The sequence below is a fragment of the Arachis ipaensis genome, chromosome B9, assembly GCF_059453495.1.
Source record: "Arachis ipaensis isolate K30076 ecotype BB chromosome B9, ASM5945349v1, whole genome shotgun sequence".
In the NCBI taxonomy this organism is placed as follows: domain Eukaryota; kingdom Viridiplantae; phylum Streptophyta; class Magnoliopsida; order Fabales; family Fabaceae; genus Arachis; species Arachis ipaensis.
Window position 1 is genome coordinate 117,454,134 of NC_142444.1, and position 14,175 is coordinate 117,468,308.

General features: G+C 40.7%; 1 protein-coding gene across 1 annotated transcript; it reads left to right on the forward strand.

Annotated features, from left to right (window-relative positions):
- Window positions 1-3,525: 3,525 nt before the first annotated feature.
- On the forward strand, window positions 3,526-7,879 carry LOC148546051 (uncharacterized). The gene is made up of 6 exons (XM_088499126.1): window positions 3,526-4,087; window positions 4,190-5,664; window positions 6,150-6,741; window positions 6,840-6,925; window positions 6,969-7,373; window positions 7,685-7,879. Exons 1-6 carry the CDS (start codon window positions 3,526-3,528, stop codon window positions 7,877-7,879), a joined length of 3,315 nt encoding a protein of 1,104 aa, XP_088355252.1.
- The last annotated feature ends 6,296 nt before the right edge of the window (window positions 7,880-14,175 follow it).

The window sequence follows — 14,175 nt, forward strand, 5'->3', positions numbered from 1 at the left end:
CAACACAAGAATTGCACTAACCTGAACTCCAAACAAAAAGTTGAAGGGACTGGACAAAAAATCTTTGAGCAAACACACAAATTAGTATGAGGGGAACCGCACTGAGGGGACTAAGGAACCTGGAATGTCAGTAACAGCAATGAATATATTGATTATAGAAGTGATAATGATAGATTTCTTTTATTTCTGAAAGTGAAACTCACACATATTGCAAAGAGGGAAGGCTAAAGAAACCAGCAGGTATTTGGCCAGACAGGTTCGCCTCCTACATCCGTCTGTCATAAAACACAGGCAAAAACTGCATTGAAGTGTGGTGCATGTGTACGCAAAGCCCCACACTATTTCGTACAACAGCGACAGTACCAGCAAGTGCACTGGGTCGTCCAAGTAATACCTGAGTGAGTCAGGGTCGATCCCACGAGGATTGTGGATTGAAGCAAGCTTATGGTTGCCTTGCAGGTCTTAGTCAGACAGAATCAGAAGAAGTTGAACAATATTATGTAAACCTTGAATGATTATATGTTATAAATGCTTGGATGTTATGAAAGGAATAAGCGATAGGATTAGATTGAGAATTGAGAGTTGGAGTTGCTTTGTCTTTCTGAAGTAGCTCTAGTACTATTATCTTCCTTGCTTGTGGATGATCTTCTTCTATGGCAGGCTGTAAGTGATCAAAGCCACGACAATGGTCCTTGATCTCCTCTGCTACAGAATGAAAGCCAAGGCCCTTGGTCCTTCAATCCAATGGAGGGTGAAGCGCATAGCAATCCATTCTCTTGGCGATCCTACTCAAAACTCCACAGACAAGGTAGAATCTTTTGGATCAGAGAACGCTGCTTCTTGGATCTAGCCTACACCATGGAGACCTTAATCTCCCCGGAGATCAGCTGAACTGGTGTCTTGAGAAGTCCCCTACGAAATTGTGGATTAACCGTCTGAGAGATGTATAACCATAGCTGTTGGCTCGTGCTTTTCTTCCAAGTACTCACACGAACCCAAGTAGACGCAGGTGTTTGTCAGGCACGTTCATCTTGGTGTGATGAATAGATCTGATTTGTCAGATCATCCTATTCATCACGATGAAGATCGGGATATATATCTTAGAGATAGATCAAACACGGATCGAAGAAGAAGAAATAGTACTTTTATTAATTCATAGGACTCAATAGGGCTCCTCCCCTCAACTTAGGAAGTTTAGAAACTCATACTGAGGTATACAACAATGGTGAAAAAGAAAATAATGAGAAAAGTGAGAAAAGTGATAAAGTTCTTGATGGTTGTCTGTATGACATGAATAAAAGCCCTTAAATACTAAACTAATGACTAGTAAGGGTACAACAGTCATTCTAGTGCTAAAATCTACTTCTAAGGCCCACTTGGTAAGTTTTTGGGCTGAGCTTGATGAGATCCACGTGATATGAGGTCTTTTGGATGTGAAACGCCAGCTAGGGAGTCATCTCTGGGCTTTTGGATATTGGGCTTTACTTTCTTGGGCGCTGGACGCCAGAAAGGGTAGGAAGCTGGTGTTGGACGCCAGTTTTGGGCCTTCTAATCCGAAACAACATATGGACTATTAAATATTGCTGGAGATCTGGAAGGCTGCTTTCCATATCCATTGAGAAGCTCCATTTGAACTTCTGTAGCTCCAGAAAATCTCTTCCGAATGCGAGCAGGTCAGATCTGGACAGCATCTGCAGTGCTTTCCCTGTCTTTGAATCAGACTTCTGCTCCATCTCATCAAATTCAGCCAGAAAAATACCTGAATTGGTACAAAAATACACAAACTTAAAGTAGAATCCAAAAATGTGAATTTAGCACTAAAACCTGTAAAAACTTAATAAAAACTAAATAAAACCTATTAAAAACTATATGAACACTAAGCCAACAAGCGTATAAAATATCAGCTCATCAAAGTGTTGAAAAAAGCACTTTGATACAGAAGAGTGAAATAAGTAACAAAAAGAAAGACTTACAATGTTGTTAAATTCTTCATAGTCAAAAGCCATTGTGGAAAATCTGTGCAATCAAAGGCATTGCTGCTCAAATCCCTTTAACATAGATTTTAGAGAATTTCACCATTGTATTACAAGAAACATTCAATTCATCCCAACACGAGTTAAGAATCAATGTCGATATGTTGATATGTTAATATGTTAAGAATCAATTTGAGTACATATAAAATATTACAGGCCTAAAACTAAAACTAACGTACCTAAACTATCATGAACATTCTAGTAAGATTTGGCAGGGGACCTTCCAGCTTATTGTTGCACAATATCCTGAAAAGCATAAAATAAAATAAAATCTTGTCATGGAAATATTGAATTTTCAAGAATGATACCAAAAACTATGAGTGCTTACAGGTCTGCAACATTGGTAAGGTTGTTGAGGCTCTTAGTTTCCAATCCTCTTAATGTATTGTTGTCAAAGCGTCTGTATCCACAAGACAAACAAATATGAGCAAATTATACCAAATTAAATGAATTTGTTTGAGGATTTGATGTATATAATCACTCACATCAAAGTTAGATTCTGAACAAGTCCAATTATATCTGGAATCTCGCCGGTTAGCTGATTGTTATCAAGAATCCTGGGAGTGAAAACATGAAGAAATTCTAGTGTGAAAATAGTGACAGTGACGGCTCGCTCGTCACCTGCTCTCACTCTCACTACATTCATTCTTCTAGACATGGAAATCTAATATACTACACCAAAGATCAGTTATTTCTAGAGGTAGGCATCAGAGTAGTCCCTGAAGTTGTCCTCGAGGATCAAAATAATCCCTGAAGTTAAAAATTTGTCTGAATCGTCCCTGAAGTTGATCTTCGGTACTCAAAGTGGTCCTTCCGGTGAATTTCGTCCACCTGGCGCAACCGGAAAGCTGAGATGGCGTCGTTGATGACACGTTAGCACGCCAAAACGACGTCGTTTCATGGGTGGCGCCAAAAAGACATAAAACGTCGTCGTTTTATGCGGAAAAAACCCCCACCCTCAACGTTTCACTAACGTCTCGTCTCCCACACTCAAACACACAAACATAACACAAAGCAGAGCTCTCTTCTTCTCCGTTACCCTCTTCACTAGCGCCAGTGGTGTTGCCTTCACCGGAGAGTATTTGAGTGGAGAACGTAAGCTCCAGAGGATCGCATTCATCATCTGCATCAGGCAGGGAGTTGTGAAGACGGGTTTCTCTGATAAAGGTACGCCAAAAAAATTTAATTGTGTGGTGATGCTCTATTTTTTGAATTTTGTTGCTAATCTATTCTTCAGAAGGGGAAAAAACGTTTTCTTGGAGTGTTTTGTCTAGGAATGCATGCTTGTGTTTTGAGGTATTGGCTAGGGTTTGATCGGGAGGAGGTTTCTTAGTGGCCAGGCTAAGTAAGGGAGTTTTTGTTAAGATGGAAACTTATTTTTTTTTGTCCAAGGGTTTACTGCTGTTGTAGTTTTAGTTATGGAGGTAGTAAGTTGGTAATGTGGTTGAAGTTCAGGGAGGCTGATATAAGAAAAAAAAATTTTAAATTGCAGATGGGTGATGATTTGCTTTCCATCCTCTTTCACCATGGAGGATCATTCATCACTGATGATGGAGGTGTGACTTACAATGGTGGAGATGTGTCTGAGTTGCCAGGACTTGATCCAGACAAACTGGACGTCTTCTTTGTCCGAGACTACCACAAGGATCTTGGATATGACAAGGTCACTCAAACATGGTGGCTGGTTCCTAATAGGCCGTTGCAAAATGGTCTAAGGGCTCTAACAAATGACAAGGAGCTAATGGAGATGTGCTACCTTGGTCAGCAGAACAAGGGGGTTGTTCATGTTTACTATGAGCATGGAGTCTCAGAACCTCTTTACATTGAGGAAGCAGAGGCAGTTTCATCTAAAGGGAAGGAGGTCTTGGTGATAGAGGATTTGAATCCCACCCCAAAACCCACCCCAAAACCCAACACCAATGATAATGCAGAGCCAATTCCCACCACAGCAGCATCTACTACAACCTCTGCACCAATTGACAGCACTATTCCCACCGAAAAACCAGACTCAACTACAAAGCTTCCACCTATTTCAGTTACTGTTAGTAAACCAGCCAAAAAAATACACCACCACCCCACTGCAACTCCTATGCCAAATCCCAATCTACCCCCAAAAACAGTGACTCAACCCAGTAAAACCAAGCCAAAAAACCCACCCAAAAAAATGTCGCTACCAACTGAAATGCCTAAACCATGGTTGAAATCAAAAGAGAGCAAGAAGTCTGCTGTACCAAGGAGAGGGACTAGGAATGTAAAATCTGCAGCACCAAAACCATGTGGAAGGAGGCCATTAACAAGAGCAGCTGCTAGTGGAGCTAGTGTAAGAGGTAATGGTAAAGGAAAACAGCCCCAAACAGAACATGTTGCATTGTCTAGTTCAGAGGATTCCTCAGAGAGTGAAGCGAGTGATGGTTGTGAGGAGGATGAACCATATCGGCCTGATGGTGATTTAGTGTCTAGTGAGGAAGATGTGGGTGTGGAGAGATTAGCAGGAAAGAAAAAGACAGATGTGAAGGAGAGAACCAGGAAAGCTAAGAAAACTTGTAAACAAAAGAGGGATGTAATGGTTGATGATGATGGTCCCGTGTGTGCTGACTCAGGCTCTGAGGATGATGCACATTTTTTTGGACCAGTTCCTAGGTTCGGGTCCATGGGAGCATATGATGATGCCCAAGATGAAGGTTATGAAGAATCCGATGGTGGGGACTCATGGCACTCAGAAGAACTGAAGACTCCTCCAAATTCTGAGGATGAATTGGAGGAGGTTGATTCGGATGAGGTTTTTCCTGTGTTCAGAGATGGAGGTAGGTTTGGGGAGCTTAGGCTTGCTGTTGGAATGACTTTTACAACAAAGATGGAGTTCAAAGAGGCTGTGCGTGAATATTGTATACAGGAGGGTCGGAGAATTTGGTTTAAAAAGAATGATAATGTGAGGATGAGAGCAGTGTGTAAGGATGAGAACTGTGGATGGCTTGTCTATGCTGCTAACAACAGTGAGAACAATTACTGGCAGATCAAGACGTTCAATGATGATCACACTTGTGCAAGGGAAACCAAAAATAGGTTGGCTAATAGGAAGTGGCTGGCGGGGAAATTGGTAAAGAAGCTAAGAAAATATCCTAACTTAAGACACTGTGAGGCTGCTCAGTATTTTAAGACAAAATGTGACTTGGAACTAAGCAAGTGTTCACTGACTAGGGCCTTAGGAGATGCTAGGGCAGTTGTGTATGGTGATGCTGCTGCCCAGTATGGGATGGTAAGGGATTATGGGCTGACACTGCTTAGGAGTAACCCAGGCTCTACTGTCACAGTTGGAGTTATCCCTCAGCCCAACCCTGGTGATGAACCAATATTTGAAAAGATGTATATCTGCTTGGATGCCTGTAAGAAGGGATTTTTAGCTGGCTGCAGACCGCTCATAGGCTTGGATGGAGCTTTTCTGAAGACCCAGCATCGTGGCCAGATCTTGTCTGCAATTGGACAAGATGCAAACAATCACATATATGTGATTGCATATGCAATTGTCCCTATTGAAAATACTGAATACTGGAGGTGGTTCTTGGAATTACTTCACCAAGACTTGGGAGATTATAAGCAAAACAAGCTCTGTTTCATTTCAGATATGCAGAAGGTACGTTTTATCCATTTTTTTTATTTAAATTTTGTTGTTGTATAATTTGTATAGGCTGCTCTGATATTAACATGACTAATTACATAGAGTACATAACTTGATTAGGCTGCTCTACTGCTCTGATATAATTTGTTTAGGCTGGTCCATGTTTTTATTGTTTTGTTGTTGTATAATTTTGTTTTACATATGGTGAACTGCTGAACTACTGTGTTATAATGAACTGCTGTGTTGTTGTATAATTTTGTTGTAATGTACAAATGCTTTGACTAAATAGATGGATTACTGCTGGGTGAACTGGTATATATATTGAACTGATATGTACTGCAACGAACAGGGACTAAGTTGATGTCACTTATGAAACTTTAGGGACTAAGTTGATGTCACTTATAAAACTTAGGGGACCAAATTGATGTCACTTATAAAACTAAAGGGATCAATTTGATGCTCGATAACTTGTATGTAACTGTTTTCTTTTCTGAAATCAGGGCCTAATCCATGCTGTTAAGGAAGTTTTTCCTGGTGTCCATCACAGATTCTGTGTGTGGCACTTATGGAAGAACTTCAATAAGCAGTGGAAAGATCTCCAGTTGAGAGGGTTGCTATGGGAGTGTGCAAGGTGCACCAGCCAAGATGGGTTCCTAGAGAGTATAAAAAAGATTGAGAGGATTAACAAGGACGCTTGGGAGTATTTGAACAAGTGGCCTAGAGACTCTTGGAGCCGGGCTTTCTTCAGCAACGCACCTAAAATAGACAATATCTGCAACAATGCTTGTGAAGTCTTCAACTCGAGGATCAAAGAAGCTAGAGCCAAACCTATCATTACACTGTTAGAGGAAGTCAGACTGTATGCAATGAGGTCAATCGCTAGGAACAAAGTGAAGCTTAATTCCAGCACTGGCATTCTGCCACCTATACAGCGCAGCAGATTGGAAAAAATAAGGAAGGAGTCAAAGAGTTGGGTCCCGATGTGGTCTGGTGACTCTGAGTACGAGAAATTCGAGGTTCACGGGTGGCCGACAAACATGGTTGTTGATCTGGGAAAGAGGCTCTGCACTTGTGGTTTTTGGCAATTGAGTGGTGAGATACTTTTACTAGTTTCTTCCTTTGTTATTTTTTTGTTTCTTGACTGTTGGCTTAATATTGGTAATCTTTGGACTTATGATAATGTTATTTAGGGATGCCGTGTGTGCATGCTTGTGCTGCATTGGCAAGGGTTGGTAGAAGACCAGAGGAGTTTTGTCATCAGTGGTTGACAATGGAGGCATATAATAACACATATGCCTTCCATATCAACCTAATCCCAGGTCAAGCCCTATGGGAAAAGTCACCACATAACAGACTACAAGCACCTAAATTCAAAAAGAAACCAGGTCCACTTACAAAAAAAAAGAAGAAAGGATGCAGGTGAGGAGCCAAGTGGGGGTAAAAAGGAGAGAAAGAAGATGAAAAGAATCTATCAAAAGGGCCACTGTCGTTATTGTGGTGAATCGGGACACACCAAGAGAAACTGCGGAAAGAGAGCTGCTGATGAGGTGGCTGCTGCTGTTGCTAAGGCTGCTGCTGCAGCTAAGGCTCCTGCTGCAGAGGCTGCTGCTGTCCAACCTCCAGCTGCTAATGGTGGTGAAGCCAGCGTTGTCCCAGAAGCCCCCACCGAAATTCAACTTGAAGCCACTCAACCACCATTGTCACAAACCGATGACTCTCAAGAGGTTACAAATTTATATCACATTCAATCTTATTATCTGCATGTTCTTCTCCACTTTTAGTAACTATTATACATGTCTTCACTAATAGGTCTTGGGTTGTTGGCGCTCCCAGCTGCGTTGCTTGCGCTAGCCATCAACACTGGTGTTCGATGATGAAGACAACACTCAAGACTCACCTCTAGTGCGACGGAGAGGATCGGAGAGAAGACGAGAAAAGCGTGTGCGACGGAGAAGAAAGGAGAACAGAGTCAATTTGGGGGTTAGGGTTTTTAAAGTTAAATTAGGGACCAAATTGACTCCAAAATGTTTACTAGGCCACGTCAGCTAGCCGTTGGGCTGCTAACGTGTCATCAACGACGCCACCTCAGCTTTCCGGTTGCGCCAGGTGGACGAAATTCACCGGAAGGACCACTTTGAGTACCGGAGATCAACTTCAGGGACGATCCAGACAAATTTTTAACTTCAGGGATTACTTTGATCCTCGAGGACAACTTCAGGGACTACTCTGATGCCTACCTCGTTATTTCTACTTTGGTTTTTAATCAATATATATAATAGCCATTGAAAGCATCTTAATTAGAATAGTATAGTATATAGTATTCTAAAGCTAAAACAGTGACATTCCACTAGACACTAGTCAATAATTAATGACTCACCCCTGCCTTTTATATGTGCAACTTCTTTACACTTACCTTGTGCTCTATACTCTGAAATAACATTATTAGAAAAACAAAGCCAAAATTATGAGCACATTCATCCTGATCTATACAAACAATAAACCAAATGTACATTATTTTGATCTATACAAAATTAAGATAAGTTGATTCGAGTTACCATATCGAGTTCCGACCCCATCGCATCTGGTGCGGTATTTATAACCCACAAACTTACCGGTAAGTGCACCGGGTCGTACCAAGTAATACCTTACGTGAGTAGGGGTCGATCCCACGAGGATTGATGGATTAAGCAACAATAATATTTGACAGGCTTAGTTAGACAAACAGAAAAGTGTTTGGAAGTTCAAAGGCATTAAACAATATTAAAAATATTAAAGATAGGTAGATAAATAAGTTGGGAATAAAATATTGAGAAGGCAGTTAAGGTTTCAGAGTTATCTATTTTCTGGATTGACTTTTCTTATTAACTATTTTAATTATTTAAGATTTAATTCATGGCAAACTATTTATGACTAGACCCTAATTCCTTAGACCTTCCTAGTCTCCTCTAAAATTCATCAACTGCCAATTCCTTGGTCAATTGATTCCAATTAGAGGGTGATGATCAAATTCCAGTTTATATGCCACAAGAATCTTAATTGTCCAAAAATAAAGGGATTATATGTCACGTATCCCGTTAAATACAAACAATTAAAAATTCAGGATAATATGTTTTCAAGCTATTGTTCAAGTAAAGAGCTTTTCCAAGTTTTACAAGAACTCAAATAGAAAATGGGTCATACTTCCGTTCCACCCAAATTCATAAAATAAAGAACAAAAACAATTATTGAAATATAAATCAAAACATTAATTAAAATAGAAAAATAGTAATATCAATCCATACAATAGACAGAGCTCCTAACCTTAACAATGGAGGATTAGTTGCTCATGGAATATGAAATGTAAATTTGTATGGAATAATGTTGTGGAATGTTGTTCTGGAACCACCCTATTGGGATCCCTTTTATAACTAATCCTAATTAATTTAAAATCTAATTTTTAAAATTAAAATAATATCTTTTCCTAGAATTCAAATTTGAATTTAAATTCGAATTAATTTAAATAATCAAGTCTTCAATGGATGGATGGGGACCACTTGTTTCGTCCATTCTGCAGCTTCTAATCTGTGTTTTCTGGGCTGAAAACTGAATTAAAACAGCCTAGAAATTGCCCCAGCGTTTTCTGTTAATTATGCAGATCGCTCATGTGACGCGTCCGCATCGTCCACGCGTTCGCGTCATTTATGCAGATTCCAGTCCACGCGTTCGCGTCAGGCACGCGATCGCGTCATTGCGTTTTCCTCCATTCCGCGCGGTCGCTTGAGCTATGCGTCTGCGTCGGTATTCGCTGGTCATCTCCTTGGTTTCTTCTCTTTCTCTGCAGAAACTACATCAAATCCATCCGAATGCTACCTAAAATAATTAAAAGTGCACAAAACTCAAAATAGCATCCATAGTGGCTAAAATATAATTAATTCTTAATTAAACTCAACAAATTAGATGCAAATTCAAACCAAAAAGATAGACAAGATGCTCACGCATCACAACACCAAACTTAAACTGTTGCTTGTCCTCAAGCAACCAACACTAATATAAGCTTAGGATGTGAATTTGCATGAGAATGAGAGTTCGATTAAGCTCATGTCTCTTCTTATAGTGGAGTTTACAACTGCAATCCTGAATAGTTTTGGCATCTCACTTTATCCTTTGAAGTTCAGAATGATTGGCATCCATAAGAACTCAGAATTCAGATAGTGTTATTGACTCTCCTAGTTCAGTATGTTGATTCTTGAACACAGCTACTTTATGAGTCTTGGCCATGACCCTAAACATTTTGTTTTCCAGTATTATCACCGGATACATAAATGCCACAGACACATAACTGGGTGAACCTTTTCAGATTGTGACTTAGCTTTGCTAGAGTCCCCAGTTAGAGGTGCCCAGAGTTCTTAAGCACACTCTTTTTGCTTTGGATCACGACTTTAACCGCTCAGTCTCAAGCTTTTCACTTGACACCTTCATGCCATAAGCACATGGTTAAGGACAGCTTGATTTAGCCGCTTAGGCTAGGATTTTATTCCTTTAGGCCCTCCTATCTATTAATGCTCAAAGCCTTGGATCCTTTTTACCCTTGCCTTTTAGTTAAAAGGGTTATTGTCTTTTTCTGCTTGCTCTCTCTTTTTTTTTCTTTTTTTTTTATTTTATTTTTTTCTTTTCGCCATTTTTTCGCAAGCTTTGTGTTTTTCACTGCTTTTTCTTGCTTCAAGAATCAATTTTATGATTTTTCAGATTATCAATAACATTTCTCTTTTTTTTCATCATTCTTTCAAGAGCCAACAATTTTAACATTCATAAACTTCACTATCAAAAATATGCACTGTTCATGTCATGCATTCAGAATCACAGAAAATACCACCACATCTAAGTAAGTGAGACTACTCTAAAAATTAAACTCAAATTATCATGCACTACATCTGTTTTTCTTTCTTTTTGATTTCAAGCTTAGTGGGCAATACATGAGATATCTTTCAGAATTAAAGCACTTAATAGAAAAATTAAACTATAACCTATGAATCTACTAATAAAGGATCATGCAATAAACAAAACAAAGTAGCAGGAAATCGGAGCATACATAATAAAAGCGGGAGGGAATAAAAAATGAAAGATACTCAACCACCTGGGTTATCTTCACGGTCGTTTTATTCTTCAGGTTGTGCTCCTTTGTGAAGATGATTCGCCTCCCTTTGGTGCCATAAGAATAAACGGAAAACCCTTAAGCGAAGCGTCAACACCAAACTTAAAGGTTTGCTTGTCCTCAAGCAAATAAGAACTAAAAATAGAAGAGACAAATGTTAAAATAAAAGAAAAAATAAAAGGATAAGAGAATAAGAGAGAATTAGGATTGGGAGAGAGAGAGAAAGAAAACTGGGCGGCGCAAGCGACGCGTTCGCGTCAATGACGCGATCGCGTACGTCGCGTATTCTTCATAATGACGCGTTAGCGTCAGGCATGCGTCCGCGTGCCTTAGATTTTGTGCGATTCGCGTGAAGCCAGCCGTGCGCCCGCGTGACTTTCTGTTCGCATGGCTTGGGAGCCAAATTTTCCTATGACGCGTTCGCATCGTGCACGCGTTCGCGTGGATGGCCATTTATGCAAATGACGCGGACGCGTCGGGCACGCGTCCGCGTGACCAAATTTGTGCTTTTAGCACACTTCTTGCCTCAAGCCAGCACAACTTTCTGTCCAAACGCTCTTTTACGTCGAATTTGCAGGTCACGCGTTCGCGTCGGTGACGCGCTCGCGTGAATGGCGAACATCACAAACGACGCGAACGCGTGGGGTACGCGTTCGCGTGGGATCGTTTGTGCTAAAGGCATGAGTCCAATGCCACTCCCGCGCAACTTTTTGTCAATTTTCATTTTTCACGTACACATGATTGACGCTTCCGCGTCATGTGCCTCTCCCGTGTTTTTTTTTTTTTTTTGCTTGAGGTGTTCGGTTCCTGGAAGAATATAGCTGCATGATCAGAAAATTAGTAAGAACTCAATAAAAATAAAATAACTAAGAAAAATACCACTACAAAAAATAGCTAAGGATACAAAATTATCGGGTTGCCTCCCGACAAGCGCTTCTTTAACGTCACTAGCTTGATGATCAGCTCTGCTAGTTCAGCAGATGAGTGGACCTCTGGCGATCAATCTTGCCTCCAAGATAGTGCTTCAACTTCTGGTCATTCACTGTAAATTTTCTGTCAGAATACTCTTCCTGTATTTCCACATGACCATATGGTGAAGCTCTAGTAACCACAAACGGTCCTGACCACCGGGATTTCAGCTTCCCGGGAAAAAATTTGAGCCGTGAATTATATTGAAGTACTCTCTGTCTTGGCTCAAAGACTCTGATGGCAATCTTCTTGTCATGCAGTAGCTTGGTTCTCTCCTTATAGAGCTTGGCATTCTCATAGGCTGAATATCTGAATTCATCAAGCTTATTCAACTGAAGCATCCGCTTAATTCCTGCAGCTTCTGAAACAAGATTCAGGTACCTGATTGCCCAATAATCCTTGTGTTCCAGCTCAACTGGCAAGTGATAGGCTTTGCCATAGACCAACTGATATAGGGACATGCCAATTGGAGTCTTGTATGCTGTCCGGTAAGCCCATAGAGCATCATCAAGCTTCCTTGACCAGTCCTTTCTTAAAACACTGACGGTCTTCTCTAGAATCCTCTTAAGTTTCCTGTTGGAAACTTCAACCTGTCCACTTGTCTGAGGGTGATAGGGGGTTGCCACCTTATGACGGACTCTATATCTGTGCAGAAGAGAATCTAGCTATCTGTTATAAAAGTGACTTCCTCCATCACTAATGAGTGTCCTTGGGACACCAAATCGGCTAAAGATATATCTCTGAAGAAAGCTCATTACCACCTTGGCATTATTGGTGGGTAGAGCCACAGCTTCCACCCACTTGGACACATAATCAACTGCCACTAGAATATAGTTGTTTGAATGTGAGGGTGGGAAAGGTCCCATGAAATCAATACCCCACACATCAAATAACTCAACCTCAAGAATCCCCTGCTGTGGCATTTCGTGATTGGCAGGGAGATTTGTGGCTTTTGCACATCTGTCACAGTGCTTCACAAATTTTCTTGAATCTCTGAAGAGAGTAGGCCAGTAGAATCCGCTCTGAAGGACTTTTGTAGCTGTCCTTTCACTACCAAAGTGGCCTCCATATTCAGAACCATGACAGTGCCAAAGAATCTGCTGTGTTTCTTCATCTAGGACACATCTCCTTATTATACCATCTGAACACCTTTTAAAAAAGTATGGTTCCTCCCAAATGTAGTACTTTGCATCAGTCAATAGTTTCTTTACTTATTGCCTGCTGTACTCCCTTGGAATAAAATTCATGGCCTTATAATTTGCAATATCTGAAAACCATGGAGCCTGCTGAATGAGGAACAATTGCTCATCTGAAAATGTCTCAGTCACAGCTGTGGGTGGTTGTACTCCTGCTTCAGGCTCAATTCTAGAGAGATGGTCAGCCACTTGATTTTCTGACCCTTTCCTGTCTTTTATTTCAATATCAAACTCCTGAAGGAGCAACACCCATCTCTGAAAAGTTGCTGGAGCATTGCAAAGTCCAAATGGCATTCTCCTGTAGGCAAATACTCCAAAGGGGCATGTGAATACTGTCTTCTCTTGATCTTGAGGGTCCACTGCAATTTGATTATATCCAGAATATCCATCTAGAAAATAATAAAAAGCATGACCAGCTAACCTCTCAAGCATCTGATCAATGAAAGGCAGGGAAAAATGATCCTTCCTTGTAGCAGTGTTGAGCCTCCTGTAGTCTATGCACATTTTCCATCCTGTGACTGTTCTTGTAGGAATAAGCTCATTCTTTTCATTCTTGATCACTGTCATCCCTCCTTTCTTGGGAACTACCTGCACAGAACTTACCCAAGGACTGTCAGAAATAGGGTAAATAATACTTGCTTCCCATAATTTCATTACCTCTTTTTGGACCACCTCTTTCATAGTTGGATTAAGTCTCCTTTGTGGTTGCACAACTGGTTTGGCATCATCTTCAAGGAGGATCTTGTGCATACACTTGGTTGGACTAATCCCTTTCAAGTCACTAATGGTCTACCCAAGAGCTGTTTTATGGCTCTTGAGCACTGAAACAAGTGCCTCTTCCTCTTCAAGCTTCAGGGAAGAGCTAATAATTACTGGATATGAATCATTTCCATCCAAGAACACATATTTCAGAGAAGGGGGTAAGGGTTTGAGCTCAAGCTTGGGGGCTTTCTCCTCCTTGATTGGTGTGTTCATCAGGTCCTTTTGGGGTGGTGAATCGTCAACTTCAACTAATTCACACTCAGAAATAGGATCCAGAACATCATTAAGTACCTCAGTTCCCAGTACTTCTTGAACAAGTGGTTCAATAACATCTATTTTCATACACCCCTCAGAATCATTGGGGTGTTTGAGGGCTTCAAAAACATTTAGGACCACCTGTTCTTCATTGACCCTCAGGGTTAATTCACCCTTTTGCACATCAATCAGGGCTCTACCTGTAGCCTAAAA

Coding starts and splice junctions, on each gene's coding strand:
- LOC148546051 (XM_088499126.1), top strand. CDS start 3,526: ATGGGTGATGATTTGCTTTCCATCCTCTTTCACCATGGAGGATCATTC. Junction 6,926..6,968: donor ATCAGTGGTTGACAATGGAG/GCATATAATAAC, acceptor ACCTAATCCCAG/GTCAAGCCCTATGGGAAAAG. Junction 7,374..7,684: donor AAACCGATGACTCTCAAGAG/GTTACAAATTTA, acceptor AATGTTTACTAG/GCCACGTCAGCTAGCCGTTG.